Genomic DNA, 24637 nt, shown 5'->3' with positions numbered 1-24637 from the left:
GAAATGACGAACGCCAGAAATTGAAGACATCAAAAATTGAAAATTGGAAAAATTAAAAATTGAGGAACCCAAAAGTCGAAGCAGTGCAAAATAGAAAAAACGAAGTATTGTAAAATCAAAATATTAAAAATAACTTTGAAAAATTGCGAAAAGTAATAAAATTGAAGGAAACATTGAAAAAATAAAGAAAATGAAGAAGTGAATTCAAATGCAGAAAATAAAAATTAAAAAATCGGGAAAATGAGGAAACGGAAAATGAAAAATTGTAACAACGAAATATTGTAAAACTGAAAATTTCAAGAAACGAAAAATTGAAAATTTGGAAGATGTGAAATTAAAAAATTGAAGAGACTAAAGTATAAAACGAAAATCTTGAAAAATCTAATATTTGGAAACCTCAAATTTGACAAATTGAAGAAAGCAAAAATTGAAAAATCGTAAAATTAAAAATTCAGGAACCTTAAAATCGAAAAACTGCAAAAACGAAATATTGTAAACTCAAAATATTAAAAATTAAAAAGAAACCAGAAAATCGGATAATCGAAAAATCTAAAAATTGCTAAATTGAAAAATTTTAAAACTGGAAAATCGGGGAATTAAAAAATTCTAGATTGAAGATTTGAAAAATTGCGAAAAATTTTAAAATGGAAGTAGACATTAAAAAATGAAAAATCGAAAATTTGTGATTTAAAATTTGGAAAATAAAAGTTAAAAAACCGGGAAAATGAAAAATAAAAATCAAATACCTGAAAAATTGAGGAAACGAAAAATTGAAAAATCGAAAAATTAAACCTTAAGAAACTGAGAAAAATAAAAAATTGTAATATCGAAATACTGCAAAATTGTTTGCCAATCGAAAAATTGAAGAAACGAAAAATTGAAAATTTGGAAGCCGTGAAAATAAAAAATTGAAGAATCCTAAGTTGGAAAATCAAAAATGAAAAAACTTAAAAGTATAACATGAAAACTTTGAAAAATCTAAAAATGGAAACCGTGAAGTTGAAGAAAGGAAAAATTGAAAAATCGAAAAATAAAAAATTGAGAGACCCAAAAATCCAAAAAACGAAATATTCTAAAATCAAAATATTAAAAATTTTAAAAAATCGTAAAATTAGATATTCGAGAAATCCAAAAATTGCAAAACTGAAAAATTTAAAAATTGGGAAACCAAAAAATTGAATAATGAAGGATTGAAGTTTTAAAAATTTGAGAAAAATTACAAGATTCAAATAAACATTGAAAAAATAAAGAAAATGAAAAGCGAAAAATTGTGATATGAAATCGAGAAAATAATAACTAAAAAATTTGGAAAATGAAAAATGCTTAAAAATAAAAAATTTGGAAAATTGAGGAAACGGAAAATTGAAAAATCAAAAAATTGAAAATCTAAATATTGAGAAACTAACAAATTGAAAAATGAAAAATTGTAATATCGAAATATTGCAAAATTCAAAAATTGCAAATCGAAAAATTGAAGAAACGAAAAATCGAAAATTTTGAAGACGTGAAATTAAAAAATTGAAGAAACTAAAGTTAAAAAATGAAAAATGAAAAAACTGAAAAGTATAAAATGAAAACTTTGAAAAATCCAAAAATTGAAAATCACGAACTTGAAAAACTGAAAAAAGAAAAAATTGAAAAATCGAAAAATTAAAAATTGAGAAACCTAAAAATGGATAGAACGAAAATTGTACAATCAAAATATTAAAAATTAAAGAAATCGGACAATTAGATATCTGAGAAATCCAAAATTTGCAAGAGTGAAAAATTTTAAAGTTGGAAAACCGAAGATTTGAAAAGTGAGATGTTGAAGATTATTTACAAAATTGAGAAAAATGATAAAATCCAAATAAACATTGAAAAAATAAAGAAGATGAAAAAGCCGTCTCAAGTTTGGCAAATCCTCTGATATGTTTCTTGCGTCAAAAAATGCCAGCCTGTTTCCTGACAGATCTAATTCTTGGAGAAAATTGAGTCCGGCGAACTCATCCCATTCCAGCTCTCTAATTCTGTTGTACTGTAGAAACAACCTCTTCAGATTTGGTGTTTTAATAAACACGTTCTTCGGTAAATGAGTCAAGTTTCTATTGTAACTAATTTCAACCTCTTCTAATTTCTCCATTCGACTGAAGAAATGTCTATCGATTTTGTGGACATAGCAGTTCGATAACAGCAGTCGTGTTAAATTCAAAGTGTTCAAAGTTAAAAAATCTTGATCTAGAATCCCTACTTTGTGACACTGGTGACTCAACTCACGTAAATTCAAATCTCTCAAAGCTTCTTTATCGATTTGAGAAGGATTGTCGAAATCTAGCCTAATGAACAACTGTTGTAGTTGGAATTGGCACAACCTGAAGACGTCGTTAGTCAAAGTGGGTGCCTCAGAATTCCCGGCAAAGTTCAGCTCGACACTTTTGACACTAGGAGACGAGCAAACAGCACCAGGTCCGATTTTCGTAACACGATTGTCAAAAATTTTGAGCTTACTCACATCGGCGAAGTCCGACAGGGTTTCGTACTTAAAAGTGCCTGTCAATCCACTGATGTATAGCTCTGTGGCGTTTTGATAAATTTTGGCGGCCGAATTTGGAAACGGGTGAAACAAAAAAAAGGCGAGGAACGTCGAAAAATTCATTATTGCTGACTTGTAACAAATTAAATAGTGTCTGATAACAGTGTTATTTCTGAACTAAATTGGATTTGAATAATCAAAGAACAGTGTCATGACCTTTCTCTAAATAATCAGTGAATTGTTTGTGTTTGCGTGAAGATTTTTTATTTAATAATAATAATTGTAGGAAACGTTTTATTTATGTTGTGTTAATTCGTTTAAATTTCTTCTTCGCACGAGTCGTAATAACCAGGATCGAACTTATAAGTCACGTCAACATTTGTCAAATTGGTCTTCAACTCGTTGACAAATGCTTCTTTTTGCTTGCAAGTTGGTGGATTGAGATCAATATGAAGGAATTTCAAGTATGGCAAATTTGTGGCAATTTTGTCAGCATCAAACTGATTAATCCTGTTTTTTATATTCTGAAGAAAATCTTTTCAATTTTTCGGTTTTTCAATTTTTCGATTCTACAAATTTTTGGTTTTCCAATTTTTCCATTCGATTCGTTTTTTTTGTCGTTCCAATTTTTCGGTTCATTAATTTTTTTTCGAAAGTTTCTCGATTTTTGGTTTTTCAATGTTTCATTTTTTCGTTTATTCAGTGCTTAGATTTGCAATTTCCCGATTTTCCACTTTTTCGATTTTGAAATTTTCCGTTTCTCCACGTTTTTGATTTTTCATTTTTAACGATTTTTAATTTTTTGATTTTTCAAATTTTTGAAAAAATTGCAAATAATTAAAATTGAAAAATCAAAAATGAGAAAACTTTCAAAATATGGAAAATTAAAGAAATCTTAAAATCGGACAATTGGGAAATTAAAAAATTGCTAAATTGAAAAATTTAGAAACTAGAAAACCGAGGAATTGAAAAATTATATATTAAAAATTCTAAAAATCATATACTGAAGATTTGAAAAATTACGAAAAATTAAAATTAAAAAATCGAGAAACTGAAAATTAATAATGAAAAACTGGAAGAATCGAAGAATTAAAACTTGAAAAACTGAGAAATCAAAAAATGAAAAATTGTAAAATTGAACAATTGCTAATCGAAAAATTGAAGAAACGAAAAATTGAATATTTGGAAGTAGCGAAATTAAAAAATTGAAGAAAGTGAAGTTAAAAAGTCAAAAATCGAATAAACTGAAAGGCAAAAAATGAAAACTTTGAAAAATCTAAAAAATTGAAAAATTGAAGAAAGAAAAAATTGAAAAATCGGAAAATAAAAACTGAGAAACCTAAAAATCGAAAAAACGAAATAATGTAATATCAAAATATTAAAAATTAAAGAAATCGGAAAATTAGATAATCGAGAAATCAAAAAATTGCAAAACTGAAAAATTTTAAAATTGGGAAAACGAAGAATTAAAAATGAGATGTTGAAGATTCAAAAAATGAGAAAAATTATAAAATCGAAATTAACATTGAAAAAATAAAGAAAATGAAGAAGTGAAATCAAATGTAGAAAATAAAAATTAAACAATCGAGAAAATGAGGAAACAGAAAATGAAAAATTGTAACATCGAAAAATTAACAAATTTGAAAGATGTGAAATTAAAAAATTAAACAAACTAAAGTGAAAAATTCAAAAATGAATAAACTGAAAAAAATGAAACGAAAATTTTGAAAAATCTAATATTTGGAAATCACGAACTTGATAAATTGAAGAAAGCAAAAATTGAAAAATCAAAAAATTAAAAATTGAGGAACCTAAAAATCGAAAAACTGCAAAAACGAAATATTGTAAAATCAAAATATTAAAAATTAAAGAAATCGGAAAGCTGGATAATCGGAAAATCTGAAAATTGCTAAATTGAAAAATTTAAAAACTGGAAAATCGGGGAATTAAAAAATGTTAGGTTGAAGATTTGAAAAATTGCGAAAAATTTTAAAATGGAAGTAGCCATTGAAAAAATAAAAAAATGAAAAACCGAAAAATTGTGATTTAAAATTTGGAAAATAAAACTTAAAATATCGGGAAAATGAAAAATAAATATCAAATACCTGAAAAATTGAGGAAATGAAAATTTGAAAAATCGAAAAATTAAACCTTGAGAAACTGAGAAACGAAAAAATGAAAAATTGTAATATCGAAAAATGGAATTTACAAGCGAAACATCGCAAAATAGAAAAAACGAAGTATTGTAAAATCAAAATATTAAACATTAAAGAAATCTGAAAATCAAATAAGAAATCCAAAATTTCAAAAATTACGAAAAATGATAAAATCGGAAGAAACAGTGGTAAAATTAAGCGAATGAATAACCCAAAAATTATGATATAAAATCGAGACAATAAAAATTAAAATATCGGGAAAATGAAAACTAAAAATCAAAAATTGGAAAAATTTAGGAAACGAAAAATTTAAAAAAAAAATGAAAAATTAAAACTTGAGAAACTGAAAAATCCAAAAATGAAAAATTCTAATATTAAAATATTGCAAAATTGAACACCTGCACTTCGGAAAATTGAAGAAACAAAAAATTGAAAATTTGGAAGTAGTGAAATTAAAAAATTGAAGAAACTAAAGTTGAAAAATCAAAAAAAGAAAACTTTGAAAAATCTAGAAGTTGGAAGTGACGAACGCCAGAAATTGAAGACATCAAAAATTGAAAATTGGAAAAATTAAAAATTGAGGAACCCAAAAGTCGAAGCAGTGCAAAATAGAAAAAACGAAGTATTGTAAAATCAAAATATTAAAAATAACTTTGAAAAATTGCGAAAAATAATAAAATTGAAGGAAACATTGAAAAAATAAAGAAAATGAAGAAGTGAATTCAAATGCAGAAAATAAAAATTAAAAAATCGGGAAAATGAGGAAACGGAAAATGAAAAATTGTAACAACGAAATATTGTAAAACTGAAAATTTCAAGAAACGAAAAATTGAAAATTTGGAAGATGTGAAATTAAAAAATTGAAGAGACTAAAGTATAAAACGAAAATCTTGAAAAATCTAATATTTGGAAACCTCAAATTTGACAAATTGAAGAAAGCAAAAATTGAAAAATCGTAAAATTAAAAATTCAGGAACCTTAAAATCGAAAAACTGCAAAAACGAAATATTGTAAACTCAAAATATTAAAAATTAAAAAGAAACCAGAAAATCGGATAATCGAACAATCTAAAAATTGCTAAATTGAAAAATTTTAAAACTGGAAAATCGGGGAATTAAAAAATTCTAGATTGAAGATTTGAAAAATTGCGAAAAATTTTAAAATGGAAGTAGACATTAAAAAATGAAAAATCGAAAATTTGTGATTTAAAATTTGGAAAATAAAAGTTAAAAAACCGGGCAAATGAAAAATAAAAATCAAATACCTGAAAAATTGAGGAAACGAAAAATTGAAAAATCGAAAAATTAAACCTTAAGAAACTGAGAAAAATAAAAAATTGTAATATCGAAATACTGCAAAATTGTTTGCCAATCGAAAAATTGAAGAAACGAAAAATTGAAAATTTGGAAGCCGTGAAAATAAAAAATTGAAGAATCCTAAGTTGGAAAATCAAAAATGAAAAAACTTAAAAGTATAACATGAAAACTTTGAAAAATCTAAAAATGGAAACCATGAAGTTGAAGAAAGGAAAAATTGAAAAATCGAAAAATAAAAAATTGAGAGACCCAAAAATCCAAAAAACGAAATATTCTAAAATCAAAATATTAAAAATTTAAAAAAATCGTAAAATTAGATATTCGAGAAATCTAAAAATTGCAAAACTGAAAAATTTAAAAATTGGGAAACCAAAGAATTGAATAATGAAGGATTAAAGTTTTAAAAATTTGAGAAAAATCACAAGATTCAAATAAACATTGAAAAAATAAAGAAAATGAAAAGCGAAAAATTGTGATATGAAATCGAGAAAATAATAAATAAAAAATTTGGAAAATGAAAAATGCTTAAAAATAAAAAATTTGGAAAATTGAGGAAACGGAATGAAGGATTGAAGTTTTAAAAATTGGAGAAAAATTATAAAATTGAGGAAACGGAAAATTGAAAAATCAAAAAATTGAAAATCTAAATATTGAGAAACTAACAAATTGAAAAATGAAAAATTGTAATATCGAAATATTGCAAAATTCAAAAATTGCAAATCGAAAAATCGAAAATTTTGAAGACGTGAAATTAAAAAATTGAAGAAACTAAAGTTAAAAAATGAAAAATGAAAGAACTGAAAAGTATAAAATGAAAACTTTGAAAAATCCAAAAATTGAAAATCACGAACTTGAAAAACTGAAAAAAGAAAAAATTGAAAAATCGAAAAATTAAAAATTGAGAAACCTAAAAATGGATAGAACGAAAATTGTACAATCAAAATATTAAAAATTAAAGAAATCGGACAATTAGATATCTGAGAAATCCAAAATTTGCAAGACTGAAAAATTTTAAAGTTGGAAAACCGAAGATTTGAAAAGTGAGATGTTGAAGATTATTTACAAAATTGAGAAAAATGATAAAATCCAAATAAACATTGAAAAAATAAAGAAGATGAAAAAGCCGTCTCAAGTTTGGCAAATCCTCTGATATGTTTCTTGCGTCAAAAAATGCCAGCCTGTTTCCTGACAGATCTAATTCTTGGAGAAAATTGAGTCCGGCGAACTCATCCCATTCCAGCTCTCTAATTCTGTTGTACTGTAGAAACAACCTCTTCAGATTTGGTGTTTTAATAAACACGTTCTTCGGTAAATGAGTCAAGTTTCTATTGTAACTAATTTCAACCTCTTCTAACTTCTCCATTCGACTGAAGAAATGTCTATCGATTTTGTGTATATAGCAGTTCGATAACACCAGTCGTGTTAAATTCAAACTGTTCAAAGTTAAAAAATCTTGATCTAGAATCCCTACTTTGTGACACTGGAGACTCAACTCACGTAAATTCAAATCTCTCAAAGCTTCTTTATCGATTTGAGAAGGATTGTCGAAATCTAGCCTAATGAACAACTGTTGTAGTTGGAATTGGCACAACCTGAAGACGTCGTTAGTCAAAGTGGGTGCCTCAGAATTCCCGGCAAAGTTCAGCTCGACACTTTTGACACTAGGAGACGAGCAAACAGCCCCAGGTTCGATTTTCGTAACACGATTGTCAAAAATTTTGAGCTTACTCACATCGGCGAAGTCCGACAGGGTTTCGTACTTAAAAGTGCCTGTCAATCCACTGATGTATAGCTCTGTGGCGTTTTGATAAACTTTGGCGGCCGAATTTGGAAACGGGTGAAACAAAAAAAAGGCGAGGAACGTCGGAAAATTCATTATTGCTGACTTGTAACAAATTAAATAGTGTCTGATAACAGTGTTATTTCTGAACTAAATTGGATTTGAATAATCAAAGAACAGTGTCATGACCTTTCTCTAAATAATCAGTGAATTGTTTGTGTTTGCGTGAAGATTTTTTATTTAATAATAATAATTGTAGGAAACGTTTGATTTATGTTGTGTCAATTCGTTTAAATTTCTTCTTCGCACGAGTCGTAATAACCAGGATCGAACTTATAAGTCACGTCAACATTTGTCAACTTGGTCTTTAACTCGTTGACAAATGCTTCTTTTTGCTTGCAAGTTGGTGGATTGAGATCAATATGAAGGAATTTCAAGTATGGCAAATTTGTGGCAATTTTGTCAGCATCAAACTGATTAATCCTGTTTTTTATATTCTGAAGAAAATCTTTTCAATTTTTCGGTTTTTCAATTTTTCGATTCTACAAATTTTTGGTTTTCCAATTTTTCCATTCGATTCGTTTTTTTTGTCGTTCCAATTTTTCGGTTCATTAATTTTTTTTCGAAAGTTTCTCGATTTTTGGTTTTTCAATGTTTCATTTTTTCGTTTATTCAGTGCTTAGATTTGCAATTTCCCGATTTTCCACTTTTTCGATTTTGAAATTTTCCGTTTCTCCACGTTTTTGATTTTTCATTTTTAACGATTTTTAATTTTTTGATTTTTCAAATTTTTGAAAAAATTGCAAATAATTAAAATTGAAAAATCAAAAATGAGAAAACTTTCAAAATATGGAAAATTAAAGAAATCTTAAAATCGGACAATTGGGAAATTAAAAAATTGCTAAATTGAAAAATTTAGAAACTAAAAAACCGAGGAATTGAAAAATTATATAATAAAAATTCTAAAAATCATATACTGAAGATTTGAAAAATTACGAAAAATTAAAATTAAAAAATCGAGAAACTGAAAATTAATAATGAAAAACTGGAAGAATCGAAGAATTAAAACTTGAAAAACTGAGAAATCAAAAAATGAAAAATTGTAAAATTGAACAATTGCAAATCGAAAAATTGAAGAAACGAAAAATTGAAAATTTGGAAGTAGTGAAATTAAAAAATTGAAGAAAGTGAAGTTAAAAAGTCAAAAATCGAATAAACTGAAAGGCAAAAAATGAAAACTTTGAAAAATCTAAAAAATTGAAAAATTGAAGAAAGAAAAAATTGAAAAATCGAAAAATAAAAACTGAGAAACCTAAAAATCGAAAAAACGAAATAATGTAAAATCAAAATATTAAAAATTAAAGAAATCGGAAAATTAGATAATCGAGAAATCAAAAAATTGCAAAACTGAAAAATTTTAAAATTGGGAAAACGAAGAATTAAAAATGAGATGTTGAAGATTCAAAAAATGAGAAAAATTATAAAATCGAAATTAACATTGAAAAAGAAAATGAAAGAAGTGAAATCAAATGTAGAAAATAAAAATTAAAAAATCGAGAAAATGAGGAAACAGAAAATGAAAAATTGTAACATCGAAAAATTAACAAATTTGAAAGATGTGAAATTAAAAAATTAAACAAACTAAAGTGAAAAATTCAAAAATGAATAAACTGAAAAGAATGAAACGAAAATTTTGAAAAATCTAATATTTGGAAATCACGAACTTGATAAATTGAAGAAAGCAAAAATTGAAAAATCAAAAAATTAAAAATTGAGGAACCTAAAAATCGAAAAACTGCAAAAACGAAATATTGTAAAATCAAAATATTAAAAATTAAATAAATCGGAAAATTGGATAATCGGAAAATCTAAAAATTGCTAAATTGAAAAATTTAAAAACTGGAAAATCGGGGAATAAAAAAATGTTGGGTTGAAGATTTGAAAAATTGCGAAAAATTTTAAAATGGAAGTAGCCATTGAAAAAATAAAAAAATGAAAAACCGAAAAATTGTGATTTAAAATTTGGAAAATAAAACTTAAAAAATCGGGAAAATGAAAAATAAATATCAAATACCTGAAAAATTGAGGAAATGAAAAATTGAAAAATCGAAAAATTAAACCTTGAGAAACTGAGAAATGAAAAAATGAAAAATTGTAATATCGAAAAATGGAATTTACAAGCGAAACATTGCAAAATAGAAAAAACGAAGTATTGTAAAATCAAAATATTAAACATTAAAGAAATCTGAAAATCAAATAAGAAATCCAAAATTTCAAAAATTACGAAAAATGATAAAATCGGAAGAAACAGTGGTAAAATTAAGCGAATGAATAACCCAAAAATTATTATATAAAATCGAGAAAATAAAAATTAAAATATCGGGAAAATGAAAACTAAAAATCAAAAATTGGAAAAATTTAGGAAACGAAAAATTGAAAAAAAAATTGAAAAATTAAAACTTGAGAAACTGAAAAATCCAAAAATGAAAAATTCTAGTATTAAAATATTGCAAAATTGAACACCTGCACTTCGGAAAATTGAAGAAACAAAAAATTGAAAATTTGGAAGTAGTGAAATTAAAAAATTGAAGAAACTAAAGTTGAAAAATCAAAAAAAGAAAACTTTGAAAAATCTAAAAGTTGGAAATGACGAACGCCAGAAATTGAAGACATCAAAAATTGAAAATTGGAAAAATTAAAAATTGAGGAACCCAAAAGTCGAAACAGTGCAAAATAGAAAAAACGAAGTATTGTAAAATCAAAATATTAAAAATAACTTTGAAAAATTGCGAAAAATAATAAAATTGAAGAAAACATTGAAAAAATAAAGAAAATGAAGAAGTGAATTCAAATGCAGAAAATAAAAATTAAAAAATCGGGAAAATGAGGAAACGGAAAATGAAAAATTGTAACAACGAAATATTGTAAAACTGAAAATTTCAAGAAACGAAAAATTGAAAATTTGGAAGATGTGAAATTAAAAAATTGAAGAAACTAAAGTATAAAACGAAAATCTTGAATAATCTAACACTTATTTGGAAACCTCAAATTTGACAAATTGAAGAAAGCAAAAATTGAAAAATCGTAAAATTAAAAATTCAGGAACCTTAAAATCGAAAAACTGCAAAAACGAAATATTGTAAAATCAAAATATTAAAAATTAAAAAGAAACCAGAAAATCGGATAATCGAAAAATCTAAAAATTGCTAAATTGAAAAATTTTAAAACTGGAAAATCGGGGAATTAAAAAATTCTAGATTGAAGATTTGAAAAATTGCGAAAAATTTTAAAATGGAAGTAGACATTAAAAAATTAAAAAATGAAAAATCGAAAATTTGTGATTTAAAATTTGGAAAATAAAAGTTAAAAAACCGGGCAAATGAAAAATAAAAATCAAATACCTGAAAAATTGAGGAAACGAAAAATTGAAAAATCGAAAAATTAAACCTTAAGAAACTGAGAAAAATAAAAAATTGTAATATCGAAATACTGCAAAATTGTTTGCCAATCGAAAAATTGAAGAAACGAAAAATTGAAAATTTGGAAGCCGTGAAAATAAAAAATTGAAGAATCCTAAGTTGGAAAATCAAAAATGAAAAAACTTAAAAGTATAACATGAAAACTTTGAAAAATCTAAAAATGGAAACCATGAAGTTGAAGAAAGGAAAAATTGAAAAATCGAAAAATAAAAAATTGAGAGACCCAAAAATCCAAAAAACGAAATATTCTAAAATCAAAATATTAAAAATTTTAAAAAATCGTAAAATTAGATATTCGAGAAATCCAAAAATTGCAAAACTGAAAAATTTAAAAATTGGGAAACCAAAAAATTGAATAATGAAGGACTGAAGTTTTAAAAATTTGAGAAAAATTACAAGATTTAAATAAACATTGAAAAAATAAAGAAAATGAAAAGCGAAAAATTGTGATATGAAATCGAGAAAATAATAACTAAAAAATTTGGAAAATGAAAAATACTTAAAAATAAAAAATTTGGAAAATTGAGGAAACGGAAAATTGAAAAATCAAAAAATTGAAAATCTAAATATTGAGAAACTAACAAATCGAAAAATGAAAAATTGTAATATCGAAATATTGCAAAATTCAAAAATTGCAAATCGAAAAATTGAAGAAACGGAAAATTGAAAATTTTGAAAACGTGAAATTAAAAAATTGAAGACACTAAAGTTAAAAAATGAAAAATGGATAAACTGAAAAGTATAAAACGAAAACTTTGAAAAATCCAAAAATTGAAAATCACAAACTTGAAAAATTGAAAAAAGAAAAAATTGAAAAATCGAAAAATTAAAAATTGAGAAACCTAAAAATGGAAAAAACGAAAAATTGTAAAATCAAAATAATAAAAATTAAAGAAATCGGACAATTAGATATTTGAGAAATCCAAAATTTGCAAGACTGAAAAATTTAAAAGTTGGAAAACCGAAGAATTGAAAAGTGAGAGGTTGAAGATTATTTACAAAATTGAGAAAAATTATTAAATCCAAATAAACATTGAAAAAATAAAGAAGATGAAAAAGCCGTCTCAAGCTTGGCAAATTCTCTGATATGTTTCTTGCGTCAAAAATTGCCAGCCTGTTTCCTGACAGATCTAATTCTTGGAGAAAATTGAGTCCGGCGAACTCATCCCATTCCAGTTCTCTAATACTGTTGTGCTGTAGAAACAACCTCTTCAGATTTGGTGTTTTAATAAACAAGTTCTTCGGTAAATGAGTCAAGTTTCTATTGTAACTAATTTCAACCTCTTCTAACTTCTCCATTCGACTGAAGAAATGTCTATCGATTTTGTGGATATAGCAGTTCGATAACACCAGTCGTGTTAAATTCAAAGTGTTCAAAGTTAAAAAATCTTGATCTAGAATTCCTACTTTGTGACACTGGAGACTCAACTCACGTAAATTCAAATCTCTCAAAGCTTCTTTATCGATTTGAGAAGGATTGTCGAAATCTAGCCTAATGAACAACTGCTGTAGTTGGAATTGGCACAACCTGAAGACATCGTTAGTCAAAGTGGGAGCCTCAGAATTCCCGGCAAAGTTCAGCTCGACACTTTTGACACTAGGAGACGAGCAAACAGCCCCAGGTTCGATTTTCGTAACACGATTGTCAAAAATTTTGAGCTTACTCACATCGGCGAAGTCCGACAGGGTTTCGTACTTAAAAGTGCCTGTCAATCCACTGATGTATAGCTCTGTGGCGTTTTGATAAATTTTGGCGGCCGAATTTGGAAACGGGTGAAACAAAAAAAAGGCGAGGAACGTCGGAAAATTCATTATTGCTGACTTGTAACAAATTAAATAGTGTCTGATAACAGTGTTATTTCTGAACTAAATTGGATTTGAATAATCAAAGAACAGTGTCATGACCTTTCTCTAAATAATCAGTGAATTGTTTGTGTTTGCGTGAAGATTTTTTATTTAATAATAATAATTGTAGGAAACGTTTGATTTATGTTGTGTTAATTCGTTTAAATTTCGTCTTCGCACGAGTCGTAATAACCAGGATCGAACTTATAAGTCACGTCAACATTTGTCAACTTGGTCTTCAACTCATTGACAAATGCTTCTTTTTGCTTGCAAGGTGGTGGATTGAGATCAATATTAAGGTACTTCAAGTTAGGCAAATTTGTTGCAATTTTGTCAGCATCAAACTGATTAATCCTGTTTTCAGACATAGTTAACGTTTCTAGATTCGCTAGTCCTTCAAACTCGTCCCAAGTCACATTCTCGATTGCATTGCTTCGCAGAGTAAGCGTTTTCAACTTCGAATTGTTTTTAAACAAATCTTTTGGAAGACTTTTCAACTCTCGATTATGCACGATCGCAATCGACTCCAAATCTTTCAAATCCTCGAACACGTCACTATCAATTTGGTGTATGTTACAAAGAGAAAACTCTAAAACTGTCAACTCGTTGTGTGGTAGTTTCAAAAAGTTTTTCTCAACGTGTTCTAAATTGTACCCTTGTAGATATAGTTTTTTCAAATTGGTAAGATTCCCCAGAGCGTCGTCATCAATCTTGTAAATAGTACTATCTTCACCGAACCTCAAAATCAGTTCTTCTATGTCGCAATTATCGAAAACTTCTTTACTCAGTGTGGGTGGTTGCGACTGAGTGTAGAAATCCAGCTCTAGTGTTTTTAATTGCGACGAACATAAAGCACCTGGTTCTATTTTTTCGATGTTGCTGCGACAAATACGAAGTTCTGTGACGTTTCCAAGCTGTGACAAGGTGTCGGAGTAGATGGTACCGTTGAGCTCGCAGACCTGTATTTGAGTGTGAGGGCTTTCTATTTGGATTGGTTTTCCTTTTTCTAAAGACACGTTTCTGATTTCCGGCAGATCTGCGCTCCAAAGGTTCCGACACTGGCAGGTTTTCAAAGCAAACGAAGCACAGATTAGAAGAAAGAGAAAGTGTGTCGTCTAAAAATATAAAGTTAGGTTATAGCTTAAGAAGAGTGGAGGGGCACCATCTTGTCGTTTCACAAATCGAACTTGGACTACGAGTTATGCGAAATAAGAAGGTTATCTAGTGAGTTCCAAAAACAAAATATTTGTTGCACGTGATTGTTATTATCTTTGGTTAGAACCCCGAGGACGTTGTTCATTTTATCAGACTGTCAAGGGTACAAAAACAAAGTCTTTGTGCAAGTATTTAATTATTTATCTTTAGCTAAAAGAATTTTAGTTACACAAGAAATAATTTTTATTTGAACTAACATTAATGGATCTGTCAAACTTGGACTTTAAAGTACGTACAAATTGTTCCTCTTTTTCACACCCTGCGGCATTTATCTCCACTGACAGTGTTTTTAATTTGGGGAGATTCTTGGCAATTTTATCAGCATCGAAATTCTCAATGCGATTATCACCAAGGCTCAGTTCCTCCAGTGAACTTAACCCTTGAAATTCGTCCCACGATAAATTCTTAATTGCGTTATCTCTCAAGTTCAAAGTTTTGAGTTTAACACATCTGTTGAAGAGTCCTTGAGGAATGTGTTCCAGTTCGATGTTATGAACAATTTCAAGCGCCTCTAAATCAGTGAACTGCTCAAAAACATCCTCATCGATAGTAGCAACATGAATATTCGATAGTGTCAAAGAAGTCAGATTTTTAGCCACCACGAGAAAATTTTTTTCCAGATGTGTAAAACGAAGACTATCAATTCCCAAAACTTTGAGGTTGTGCAAACCCTCCAAAGCGTTTTTATCCATAGTGGAGGGGTTGTTGTAGTCAAATTTCAAAAACAGTTCTTCTAGGTTACAATCACTGAACATACCTTTGGTCAGTGTTGGGGGGTTTTTATTTCCGCTGAGATCCAGTTCGAGCACTTTTAAGTTTTCCGAGGGACAGAGTGCCCCGGTTTCGATTTGGCGAATTTCATTCTTGAGTATTCGAATCTCGGTTACTTTACCAAGACTTGAGAGAGATGTGCGATCAAGGGTGCCTTTTAGACCGGCGATCTGTATTTTGGATTGGTCTTCTTTCAGCTGGATTATGGTACCATCCGATGGGGCTGAAATTTCTGTCACTGATGGTTCCCATAGTGTTCGACTAACAATGGGAGTCACCAAACACGCAAAAGTAACAATCAAAGTCAAGAATTTGATCTGAAATGGACAAGTAATTAAAAATGTTGGGTTAGTGGACATGTTACCATTTTCTAGGCGATTACTCCGGTAATAAGTGGCTGGACTATCAAACAATGCTGGGTTATCAAAGGTCTCTCTAATCGCACTAAATTTATCGTGGGTGAGAAAAACCCGTAAAGATAAGTTATATTGAACATTTTGTCGAATCGTAGACCTAGATACAGGGTGTTTTTATACTTTTTTATATGCTGAAGAAAATGTTTTCAATTTTTCGGTTTTTCAATTTTTCGATTCTACAAATTTTTGGTTTTCCAATTTTTCGATTCGATTCGCTTTTTCTTCGTTCCAATTTTTCGGTTCATTAATTTTTTTTTCGAAAGTTTCTCGATTTTTGGTTTTTCAATGTTTTATTTTTTCGTTTATTCAGTGCTTAGATTTGCAATTTCCCGATTTTCCACTTTTTCGATTTTGAAATTTTCCGTTTCTCCACGTTTTTGATTTTTCATTTTTAACGATTTTTAATTTTTTGATTTTTCAAATTTTTGAAAAAATTGCAAATAATTAAAATTGAAAAATCAAAAATGAGAAAACTTTCAAAATATGGAAAATTAAAGAAATCTTAAAATCGGATAATTGGGAAATTAAAAAATTGCTAAATTGAAAAATTTAGAAACTAGAAAATCGAGGAATTGAAAAATTATATATTAAAAATTCTAAAAATCATATACTGAAGATTTGAAAAATTACGAAAAATTAAAATTAAAAAATCGAGAAACTGAAAATTAATAATGAAAAACTGGAAGAATCGAAGAATTAAAACTTGAAAAACTGAGAAATCCAAAAATGAAAAATTGTAAAATTGAACAATTGCAAATCGAAAAATTGAAGAAACGAAAAATTGAAAATTTGGAAGTAGTGAAATTAAAAAATTGAAGAAAGTGAAGTTAAAAAGTCAAAAATCGAATAAACTGAAAGGCAAAAAATGAAAACTTTGAAAAATCTAAAAAATTGAAAAATTGAAGAAAGAAAAAATTGAAAAATCGAAACATAAAAACTGAGAAACCTAAAAATCGAAAAAACGAAATAATGTAATATCAAAATATTAAAAATTAAAGAAATCGGAAAATTAGATAATCGAGAAATCAAAAAACTGCAAAACTGAAAAATTTTAAAATTGGGAAAACGAAGAATTAAAAATGAGATGTTGAAGATTCAAAAAATGAGAAAAATTATAAAATCGAAATTAACATTGAAAAAATAAAGAAAATGAAGAAGTGAAATCAAATGTAGAAAAGAAAAATTAAAAAATCGAGAAAATGAGGAAACAGAAAATGAAAAATTGTAACATCGAAAAATTAACAAATTTGAAAGATGTGAAATTAAAAAATTGAACAAACTAAAGTGAAAAATTCAAAAATGAATAAACTGAAAAGAATGAAACGAAAATTTTGAAAAATCTAATATTTGGAAATCAAGAACTTGACAAATTGAAGAAAGCAAAAATTGAAAAATCAAAAAATCAAAAATTGAGGAACCTAAAAATCGAAAAACTGCAAAAACGAAATATTGTAAAATCAAAATATTAAAAATTAAAGAAATCTGAAAACTGGATAATCGGAAAACCTAAAAATTGCTAAATTGAAAAATTTAAAAACTGGAAAATCGGGGAATTAAAAAATGTTAGGTTGAAGATTTGAAAAATTGCGAAAAATTTTAAAATGGAAGTAGCGATTGAAAAAATAAAAAAATGAAAAACCGAAAAATTGTGATTTAAAATTTGGAAAATAAAACTTAAAACATCGGGAAAATGAAAAATAAAAATCAAATACCTGAAAAATTGAGGAAACGAAAATTGAAAAAATCGAAAAATTGAAACCTTGAAACACTGAGAAATGGAAAAATGGAAAATTTTAACATAGAAATATTCCAAATTGTTTGCAAATCGAAAAATTGAAGAAACGAAAAATTGAAAATTTGGAAGATGCGCAATTAAAAAAATTAAGAAACTAAATTGAAAAAATCAAAAATGAAAAAACTGAAAAATATAAAATGAAAACTTTGAAAAATCTAAAAATTGGAAATCGCAAACTGGAAAAATTCAAAAATGGAACTTAAAAGCGAAACATTGCAAAATAGAAAAAAACGTAGTATTGTAAAATCAAAATATTAAAAATTAAAGAAATCTGAAAATCAAATAAGAAATCCAAAATTTCAATAATTACGAAAAATGATAAAACCGGAAGAAACATTGGTAAAATTAAGCAAATGAATAACCGAAAAATTATTATATAAAATCGAGAAAATAAAAATTAAAATATTGGGAAAATGAAAACTAAAAATTAAAGATTGGAAAAGTGGAGGAAACGAAAATTTGAATAAACGAATAATCCAAACATTATAAATTGAGAGAAAATAAAAATAAAAAAACGAGAAAATGAAAACTAAAAATCAAAAACTGGAAAAATTTAGGAAACGAAAAATTGAAAAAAAAATTGAAAAATTAAAACTTGAGGAACTGAAAAATCCAAAAATGAAAAATTCTAATATCAAAATATTGCAAAATTGAACACCTGCACTTCGGAAAATTGAAGAAACAAAAAATTGAAAATTTGGAAGTAGTGAAATTAAAAAATTGAAAAAACTAAAGTTGAAAAATCAAAAAGAGAAATCTTTGAAAAATCTAAAAGTTGGAAATAACGAAAGCGAGAAATTGAAGACATCAAAAATTGAAAATTAGAAAAATTAAAAATTGAGGAACCTAAAAATCGAAACAGTGCAAAATAGAAAAAACGAAGTATTGTAAAATCAAAATATTAAAAATTCCTTTAAAAAATTGCGAAAAATCGTAAAATTGAAGGAAACATTGAAAAAATAAAGAAAATGAAGAAGTAAATTCAAATGCAGAAAATAAAAATTAAAAAATCGGGAAAATGAGGAAACGGAAAATGAAAAATTGTAACGACGTAAAACTGAAAATTTGAAGAAACGAAAAATTGAAAATTTGGAAGATGTGAAATAAAAAAATTCAAGAAACTAAAGTATAAAACGAAAATCTTGAAAATTCTAATATTTGGAAATCACGAGTTTGACAAATTGAAGAAAGCAAAAATTGAAAAATCGAAAAATTAGAAATTGAGGAACCTTAAAATCGAAAAACTGCAGAAACGAAATATTGTAAAATCAAAATATTAGAAAATAAAAAAAAAAACCGAAAATCGGATAATCGGAAAATCTAAAAATTGCTAAATGAAAAATTTAAAAAATGGAAAATCGGGGAATTAAAAAATTCTAGATTGAAGATTTAAAAAATTGTGAAAAATTTTAAAATGGAAGTAGACATTGAAAAAATAAAAAAATGAAAAACCGAAAAATTGTGATTTAAAATTTGGAAAATAAAAGTTAAAAAACCGGGAAAATGAAAAATAAAAATCAAATACCTGAAAAATTGAGGAAACGAAAAATTGAAAAATCGAAAAATTAAACCTTGATAAACTGAGAAATGGAAAAATAAAAAATTGTAATATCGAAATACTGTAAAATTCTTTGCCAATCGAAAAATTGAAGAAACAAAAAATTGAAAATTTGGAAGCCGTGAAATTAAAAAATTGAAGAAACCAAAGTTGGAAAATCAAAAATGAAAAAACTTAAAAGTATAATATGAAAACTTTGAAAAATCTAGAAATGGAAACCAGGAAGTTGAAGAAAGGAAAAATTGAAAAATCGAAAAATAAAAAATTGAGAGACCCAAAAATCCAAAAAACGAAATATTCTAAAATCAAAAATTAGAAATTAAAAAAAATCGGAAAATTAGATAATTGGGAAATTCAAAAATTGCAAAACTGAAAAATTTAAAAATTGGGAAACCAAAGAATTGAAAAATGAAGGATTGAAGTTTTAAAAATTGGAGAAAAATTATAAAATTGAGGAAACGGAAAATTGAAAAATCAAAAAATTAAAAATCTAAATATTGAGAAACTAACAAATCGAAAAATGAAAAATTGTAATATAGAAATATTGCAAAATTCAAAAATTGCAATTCGAAAAATTGAAGAAACGAAAAATTAAAAATTTTGAAGACGTTAAATTAAAAAATTGAAGAAACTAAAGTTAAAAAATGAAAAATGAAAAAACTGAAAAGTATAAAATGAAAACTTTGAAAAATCCAAAAATTGAAAATCACGAACTTGAAAAACTGAAAAAAAAAATTGAAAAATTGAAAAATTAAAATTTGAGAAACCTAAAAATGGAAAAAACGAAATATTGTAAAATCAAAATATTAAAAATTAAAGAAATGGGACAATTAGATATTTGAGAAATCCAAAATTTGCAAGACTGAAAAATTTTAAAGTTGGAAAACCGAAGAATTGAAAAGTAAGAGCAGGTTGAAGATTATTTACAAAATTGACAAAAATTATAAAATCCAAATAAACATTGAAAAAATAAAGAAGATGAAAATGCGAAAACTTGTGATCTCAAATCGAGAAAATAAAAATTTAAAAATCGGAAAAATGAAAAATAAAAATCAAAAACTTAAAAAACTGACGAAACGGAAAATTCAAAACCAAAAAATCGAATAATGAAAAATTTTAATTACTGAAATATTGCAAAATTCAACAACTGCAAATCGAAAAATTGAAGAAACGAAAAATCGAAAATTTGGAAGCCCTGGAGTTAAAAAATTGACGAAACTAAAGTTGGAAAATCAAAAGTGAAAAAACTGAAAAGTATAACATGAAAACTTTGAAAAATCTAAAAATGAAAACCACGAACTTGAAAATTTGAAGAAAAGAAAAATTGAAAAATCGAAAAATAAAAAATTGAGAGACGCAAAAATCGAAAAAACGAAATATTCTAAAATCAAAATGTTAAAAATTAAAAAAAATCGGAAATGATAATTGAGAAATCCAAAAATTGCAAAACTGAAAAATTTAAAAGTTGGGAAACCGAAAAATTGAAGAATGAAAACCGAATATATAAAAATTGAGAAAAATTATAAAATCCTTCGAAACTTCGAAAAAATAGAAAAAATGAGAAAGCGAAAAGTTGGGATATCAAATCGACAAAATAAAAATTTAAAAATCGGGGAAAAGAAAAATAACAATTAAAATCTTGAAAAATTGAGGAAACGGAAAATTGAAAAATTTAAAAATAAAGAAAAATTGAAAAATTCAACAATTGCAAATCGAAGAATTGAAGAAAGGAATAATTGATAATTTGGAAGCCGTGACATTAAAAAATTGAAGAAACTAAAGTTGAAAAATCAAAAGAAGAAAACTTTGAAAAACCTAAAAGTCGAAACAGTGCAAAATAGAAAAAACGAAGTATTGTAAAATCAAAATATTAAAAATAGCTTTGAAAAATTGCGAAAAATTATAAAATTGAAGAAAATATTGAAAAAATAAAGAAAACGAAAAATCAAACAATTGTGATATAAAATCGAGAAAGTAATATGTTTTATGTTACACATAAAAAAATTAAAACATATCTACTTTATTAGGTGCAACGAAGCCTTCGGGAACAGAACTTACCCGAGAAAAGCGATATCTTAATTGAGAAAAAATTCAAAGAGAAACACATGACCACCTCACACTTTGATAAAAAATAGCCATTTCTCTCTCAAACGTAAAATTTTAACACCCATCCTCTAATAAACTTTTTTCCTTTCGCATACGACGAATGCGCACCATTAATTTTTCAAACAGATGCGTTAAATTATTCATGAGAATCAAATTCCCCACCAACCCGTGAGCGTCTTGCATTATAAAACCAAATGAGAGTTCGAATATGTGTATATCTTCCGGTCCCCCCACAAGCGACTTTTTTTCCGAAACTCATAAATCACTCCAACCCTTTCATCACACCCAGCACCCTCTTTACAAGATTACGTTTGATGAAAATCCGATCGTCGAATTTGTATTTAAATTCGTTCCTCGAGAACGAAAACTACTGATTGCAAATTAGCACGACCTTCGCCCCGCCAAATTTAAATAATCTTCATATCCATATGCACTCTGACATTCCCGTCGCCCATATCGAAACATATAAACAAAGCGTATTTCAATCCCTTAAGCTCGTTAAAGTACTTCAGTGGTTGAAGCTCGGAGCTTTTATCCTGTACACTCCAAAGCTTCATATCATCCGCACCAGACTATTAAACCCGGTTTGAACGAACTCAGATTGTTGTAATGTTGAAATCCTGCAATCACCGTCGGTCATAAACTGAGCTCCGCTCTAACTGATGACCCAGCTTGTTGCAAAAATGTTCTACCTCTGTTTCGTCTTATTGATTTGGGGGTTGAGAAGTCACATTTGTCTGATCGGATTCGATACTCAGTTTGAAGTTTGATCGTTAACGTGAGCTTTGAAAGGTGATTTGCTAATAATCGGGATGTGAGAGGTGAGTGCTTTAAGCGAACATGCACGAACATTACGCAAACATTGATAAACAATCATCTGGAGGGAATTTCCGCTGATGAGATAAAAGATAAATTTAAATTGTAAATTTTGTCACAAAGGAGAGGGAAGTTAAGTAGCTGCAGGGAGTTTTGCTAATTAAGTATGGGGACATGAAATCGAGAAACACCCACTTTACGTTAATTAACGAATTAACTATATTAAGACAGGGAGGGACTCATTATTTTTGTCAAGTGGGTGAGCTCGTGCCTACTGATATTTGAGGTTTGAATACAGTCGGCCATTTTTTTTTTTTAGTTCGGTTGGATTATAAACGAATTTTAAGTAGGTCACGATGAACAAACTTTTAATGATGAGACTGACGCCTAATTTTATTGTCTCTAATTTCTGAGACTTTATTTGACAGGGTAAATTCATTTTACTGTCAGCGCTCATTTAGATGCATCACTGAACATTAAAGGGCAAAATTAATGGGGCTAGTGCAGACTACCGGAATCTGTTAAATGAAATACCCACGTCAAAGGTGAAAAGACTTAAAAAATTCGAACCAACACTTGTATGATTTTCCAGTATTGAAAAGCGGCGTTTATGCAAATAAATTCCACTTTCTAAAGAAAAGCCACCTCTCATTAGCACCCTGCATACATAATTCTTCTTTTTATTCCACAAACTAATAACTGGTCCCATCACTCCAATAAATGTAAAAATAACAAAGTACCTTTTGACTCCGTCGGAATGGAACTGTCTCATTAAAAACAAATACAGCCAACGTAAAACTTTCATTATCTCCCTTGAAATGCCTTTGTTCTTGTCGTTTTTTCCACCTCTTTTTAATAAAACGGTCTGAATCGTTCGTTGAGCATTGCCAAGAAAGCGTAATAAAAGCAAATCCGTCGTTATTAATTTATTTCTTCATGGTGGCACAGACGCGAAATACGGTTATTCATTATTATTCATAATTTGTCAGTCAGGTGTAACAGATGTTGCGGTTATAAAAGCAAATTATGGATTCTGAGCCCTGGCTAATACACGAACCAAGTTCAACAAGTATGAATCAACACGTCCCGAACTTTGTCTGAGAGAAACTTCGACACAGGTGAAAACCGCGGACTGACAAAGGGAACGAAGCGACTGTGCGGAAGGTTTTTAGGTGTGTGGTAATGTAGTTGTTACGTTACTGCTTTATTACGCACGGTGGCACGTAAAATTCTCATTATTAGGGAAGTTCTCTCCGTTTTGTACAATCAATCGTAAAACTCTAAATTCTAAAGACTCTTTACGCGCTCTCTCAGACTGTCTAAATTCTATATAATTCTCTATGTTTTCAAATATTTATAGATATTCTGGATTGTAAATATTCTGGTGCCTCTCTCTGCTGTGTCAGGTCAGGTCTACATTCTTATGCTCCAAACTTTTTTCTCTAGAATTCGCAGATTATCTAGACTGTATGAATTATCAAGACTTACCATATTTTTTTAACTATTCAGATGCCTTAGACTCAGAAGCTCTATATATATTCTCTACACTTTTTATGGCTTTAGAAACTATAGATTCTACATATTCTGGAAGCGCTAAACTCGGAATTCTCAATGTTCCCAAATTTCGAAAGTGTCTAACTTTGCCTTCTCTCCACTTAGACTGTCCACAAGCTCTGAGTTCTCTTTTTTATAGACTTAGTAGAGCCTCTCTACTTTGTGGATGCTCTAGAATTCTAGATTCTGCAGTTTTTTTTAGACTTTTTACTTTCTAGCTCGTGTAAACTGACCAAATTCTATAGATTCTCCTGATTATCTAAATTTTTTCCAGATTTCTCAGATTTTCTAAACTCTTTAGGTGTCGACATTTTTGTACGGTTTATAGTATCTCTAGATTATACAAAATCTGGAGGCGTTCTAAATTCTAAATTCTCTATATTTTCAAATCTCTAAACTACATACAATGTCTATGTACTTTAGGCCGTCCATTATCTCTAAGATATCTTTTTTAATAAACCTAGAAGTGTCTCCCTGCTTTGTGGTTGCCCTAGACTCTGCACCCTTTCTAGACTTTTTCTATTTTTCAAATTCTCTAGATCTTGCTGATTGTCTAGATTCATCAAGCTCTGTTGATATATTTTCTACACTTTGTATGGTTTTTAGAAACTCTAGATTTGATATATTCTGATGGTGTCCTAAATTCTAAGTTCCTTAAATTCCTTATAAGATCTGAGCTCTCTATTTTTCATATACTTCGTTGAGTCTCCCTACTTTGTAGATATAGCAGACTCATCAAATGTTTTAGATTATGATTGTCTAGACTCTATAAATAATTTAGACCTTCCAGGTTTCTCAGATTTCCTAAACTCTTCAAATTATAGAAACTCTAGATTCTACAAATCGTGGAGGTATCCAAAATTATAAATTCTCTACATTTTCAAATCTATAAATTGCTTCTCTAGATTATTCGTAATCTTGAGATCTCTTTCTATATATTTATTAGTCTTTTTACTGTGTGTTAGTCCTAGATTCTGTAGCCTTTCTAGGATTTCGAAAGAATCGCTACGAAATGCGAACTTATGGGGATTTCTAAAAATCTCGATATTTCAACGGTCGATTCCGGAAAAACGGTTGCAGTTATCATAGAAACGAGGCCGGAAGTAAGTTCTAGAGCCCGAAATCTACAAGAAAATGTGTTTAGTTAAGTTTCGAAAATGTCAAAAATTTGCCGAAATTTGAAGAAGGGGGGACCATTGGAAAAATTTCACTTTGAAAAAAAGTCGTGTAAAAATTGTGAAACAATTCAGGGATGTAGATCTCCACATGCTGATTCCAAAAATATAGCATGTTGAGGGACACGGAGGAACATTTTCGA

At 27.8% G+C, this 24637-nt stretch overlaps 3 protein-coding genes across 3 annotated transcripts; all 3 read right to left on the bottom strand.

Annotated features, from left to right (window-relative positions):
* Positions 1 to 2829: 2829 nt before the first annotated feature.
* Positions 2830 to 13055, bottom strand: LOC135125519 (leucine-rich repeat-containing G-protein coupled receptor 4-like). Its single transcript, XM_064051179.1, has 3 exons — positions 12354 to 13055; positions 7159 to 7869; positions 2830 to 3012 (listed from the first exon to the last, which is right to left on the bottom strand). The coding sequence occupies exons 1-3, from the start codon at positions 13053 to 13055 to the stop codon at positions 2830 to 2832; spliced, it is 1596 nt and encodes a 531-aa protein (XP_063907249.1).
* On the bottom strand, positions 12361 to 14327 carry LOC135125007 (platelet glycoprotein V-like). The gene is made up of 2 exons (XM_064050275.1): positions 14251 to 14327; positions 12361 to 14203 (listed from the first exon to the last, which is right to left on the bottom strand). Exons 1-2 carry the CDS (start codon positions 14251 to 14253, stop codon positions 13250 to 13252), a joined length of 957 nt encoding a protein of 318 aa, XP_063906345.1. The 5' UTR covers positions 14254 to 14327; the 3' UTR covers positions 12361 to 13249.
* A 95-nt stretch (positions 14328 to 14422) lies between these two features.
* On the bottom strand, positions 14423 to 15510 carry LOC135125008 (leucine-rich repeats and immunoglobulin-like domains protein 1). The gene is made up of 2 exons (XM_064050276.1): positions 15439 to 15510; positions 14423 to 15391 (listed from the first exon to the last, which is right to left on the bottom strand). The coding sequence occupies exons 1-2, from the start codon at positions 15439 to 15441 to the stop codon at positions 14465 to 14467; spliced, it is 930 nt and encodes a 309-aa protein (XP_063906346.1). The 5' UTR covers positions 15442 to 15510; the 3' UTR covers positions 14423 to 14464.
* Positions 15511 to 24637: the final 9127 nt, after the last annotated feature.

The sequence above is a fragment of the Zophobas morio genome, unplaced genomic scaffold, assembly GCF_036711695.1.
Source record: "Zophobas morio isolate AGI-343-1 ecotype UQ-CSIRO unplaced genomic scaffold, CSIRO_AGI_Zmor_V1 ptg000008l, whole genome shotgun sequence".
Lineage (NCBI taxonomy): Eukaryota > Metazoa > Arthropoda > Insecta > Coleoptera > Tenebrionidae > Zophobas > Zophobas morio.
Note: the sequence above shows the minus strand (reverse complement) of the source record. Positions and strands in the feature narration are given on the sequence as shown.

Coding starts and splice junctions, on each gene's coding strand:
- LOC135125519 (XM_064051179.1), bottom strand. CDS start 13,055: ATGAATTTTCCGACGTTCCTCGCCTTTTTTTTGTTTCACCCGTTTCCA. Junction 7,870..12,353: donor ATCTGTCAGGAAACAGGCTG/GCAATTTTTGAC, acceptor ATTTGTTACAAG/TCAGCAATAATGAATTTTCC. Junction 3,013..7,158: donor ATCTGTCAGGAAACAGGCTG/GCATTTTTTGAC, acceptor AGGATTAATCAG/TTTGATGCTGACAAAATTGC.